Raw genomic sequence first — 3,152 nt, forward strand, 5'->3', positions numbered from 1 at the left:
CTAATTTTAGCACCTTGGCCTCCAAATAGACTAACTAATAAATTGACTAATTGTTAGCAAGAGGGCTGGTAAATTGTTTACCCATTAACCATTTGATCTTGTTAACAGGTGCTAATAGATCGTGTAAAGAGAAAATACAGTTATTAGTCAAGACTTCAAACATACCATGTCTAATTGTTGCTAGCTAATTATTTGCCGGCTATATTCTGTCTAATTGTTGCTAGCTAATTATTTGCCGGCTAATAGTTAGCCACTCGCAAACAATTAGCCGCGAGGATCAAACATGGCCTAATTACTATGCGTTAGTAAGGCTTGAAAATTATCATTACATTACAATAACACCCACAATGTCAATCAGGTTCCGTTGCCTGTAAGCTTACAACAAAGCATAAATAAACAGTCCAAACTGATACACATGGATAACACGGCTGCATTTACTTGACATTATAAAATGAATATGCCATTTGCGACTACATCCCCATCCCCATCATGCATGCTTCGAACCTACAATTTTTTTCAAAAAAAGTACATATATTTAGTGTGAGTAAAAGATGGAAGTAACAAAAGTTGATTGAATTATCACCTATATTAGTAACCAATAGGTGCCTTACCACTTGCTAGTATCATCAAGAAAGAAGCCATATGGACCATGCATGATGTCAAGATCCATCAATTTTCCTTATTATCTAATAGGTTGTCATAAAACTCCCACATACTAATCTCAGCTGCCACGTCCTCACTGACATCACCTTGCAAAATAGAAGGAATATCTTCACTTTCCATCTCTTGGAAAATAGGCTCTTGATTCATCTTTTTCGCAGCATCAACACCAGCCATGGGTGTTGCATTAGTCAAAGTAGGAACAATCACGCCATCATTTCTTCCTATCATCCTTGAAGGGCCATCAAAAGTAGGTTGAATGAAAATTGGCATGCCAGCTTGTGGTAAGAAAGAGCATCCATTCAGGTTCCTACTAGCTTCATTGCCCAATCCATTACTTAAACCATATGTCATTCTATTTTGATTTGAACACTCACCAATCCTTGGGATGCCATAAGGAACACGAGGCTTTTTGATACATTGTAAGCCAAAGGCCGCAGTAGAAATAAAGTTACCATTGTTTCCACTAAAGTTCACCATTGAGAAAAAATCCTCATTTGAGTAGTTTTTATGGCACATCAATTCATTGGCATTCAACTTGTCTGCTGGGATAGCCATTGTAGTCATTGCAGTAACAATTAGTTTTGGTGAATTGCTCACCATGTTTGGTGGTTCATTAGGGAAATTCACCTTTGCTTTATTGCCCCTAATCTTGCGGGCCTCAGCGTCATATGCTCTAGCTGCATCTTCTGGTGTTTTATACGTGCCTAACCAAACACGAACACCTTTTGTAGGATCGCGGATTTCTGCAGCCCATTTTCCCCAAGGGCGTCGGCGGATGCCCCTATATGGGGTCTTTCGCTTGCACTTCGGCCTTACAATGATACCTTCATTGGTGGTGGTTGGTTTTTGACTAATCACAACATCTATATAGAGGAATAACAATTGCTTTAAAATACTAATGATCAGATAAACAATCATATTGGCGGTTCTTTGCAAAAAAGGGATCTAAACTAGAACACCGAGAAATTTCATCAAGACACATTCACACTATCAAGAAGCAACTGACACACAGAATGAGTCTAGTATATGTGAAATATAACATATAAAATAAATAAGAGATTTTTACATTTCTGACCTTAGTTTTGGCACACCGCTCATATCGGCCACTAGTTTCAGTCGATGCTCAGTTTTATCCCTGTCAAACCAATTTGTGCTCAGTTTTGCCACTCTGTCACCAATCTGTTGTTTCGCGCACCGTTATTGATAGGTGGGACCCATAGGACGCCGAAGTGGGCTAGAGACTGCGTAGTGGGTCTCACATGTCGGTAACAGTGGGCGAAGCAACAGAATGCTGACGGAGTGGTAAAATTGAAGACACATTGGTTTGACGGGGACAAAATTGAGCACCAACTGAAACTAGTGGCAGATATGAGCGGCGTGCCAAAACTAAGGTCAGAACTATAAAATTCCCAATAAATAAACCACCTCACCTGGTATATTCTAAGAAAATATTAAATTCGTATTGAAATATTGATTTAACTAGTGATATTAATATAGCCTTTTTAGATACCTCACAGCCTTAACCCACCCATTGAATTGTTACAGGAAAACAACAAACAAAGATATGAGAAAAATGTGAGCATGAGCACAAGTAGTATATGACAATGAACTAGACTGCTCACAACTAAATTATGATTATGAGAAACCATAAATTAATCGTAAAATTTATTAAAGAAAGATCATTCTGCAAATCTACATCTAAATAAATAGTGCGAGAAAAAAATCACATAGATTCATCTATATGGCTACATATGCTAGTGATGAACATACAAACACACACCTTTGGTAGCAAATCATACCTTTCATGGCAAAATGAAGTCCAACTTTCTCTTTTGTTGGCGGTGAGACATTAGGAAGACCATTCTTGAATGGTAATAAAGCCATGAACTTATAGTGGCACTCATCCTTCTCATCGTACTTCTTAGAGAATGCTTGGTAATCAGCTTCAAAGTCGTCCTCTCCCTCATCTATCTTCATCACCCTCTTTAAGCGGCGCTCTCGATAGTTCTTCGCCATACTATCTTGAAGTTTCCCTTGGCCCTTCCCTACAACTGGCTTATGTCTTTTTGTGGGTGGTGATGGCATAATACTTGAAGTCTAAAAAGACCAAACTGTTACACTTTGTTAGAGCCTGGCATGACAACCTGGCTACAAGATTGCTTTGGCAAGATACAAAGGAATATGCGGTGACAACCATGGGACATGTGATTTTCCCATTTATCATGTGAAGAGAAACTTGTGTTTGCATAACATTTTGTATTACAAAAAGAGGGACAAGCATGCACCATGTTGTTACATTAAAGAATTGATTACTTCCACACTTTGTTTTGGTATGCTATCTTTTCCATCTTTAAGTTGCTTTAATTTTTAGTACATCTCTATAATCTACCCATCTATATATCTTAAGAAGGTGTTGTGCATGACATACTAATGTTGTGTTTGGATCTTGTGAGATTAGAAGTTCAAGCAAGCAAGCAAGCTTCAACAAA

At 38.2% G+C, this 3,152-nt stretch overlaps 1 protein-coding gene across 1 annotated transcript; it reads right to left on the reverse strand.

Annotated features, from left to right (window-relative positions):
* Positions 1–307: 307 nt before the first annotated feature.
* Positions 308–2,851, reverse strand: LOC100384698 (uncharacterized). Its single transcript, NM_001366872.1, has 3 exons — positions 2,463–2,851; positions 612–1,526; positions 308–504 (listed from the first exon to the last, which is right to left on the reverse strand). The coding sequence occupies exons 1-2, from the start codon at positions 2,746–2,748 to the stop codon at positions 670–672; spliced, it is 1,143 nt and encodes a 380-aa protein (NP_001353801.1). The 5' UTR covers positions 2,749–2,851; the 3' UTR covers positions 308–504; positions 612–669.
* Positions 2,852–3,152: the final 301 nt, after the last annotated feature.

Source organism: Zea mays, chromosome 1, assembly GCF_902167145.1.
Source record: "Zea mays cultivar B73 chromosome 1, Zm-B73-REFERENCE-NAM-5.0, whole genome shotgun sequence".
NCBI classification, from domain to species: Eukaryota; Viridiplantae; Streptophyta; class Magnoliopsida; order Poales; family Poaceae; genus Zea; species Zea mays.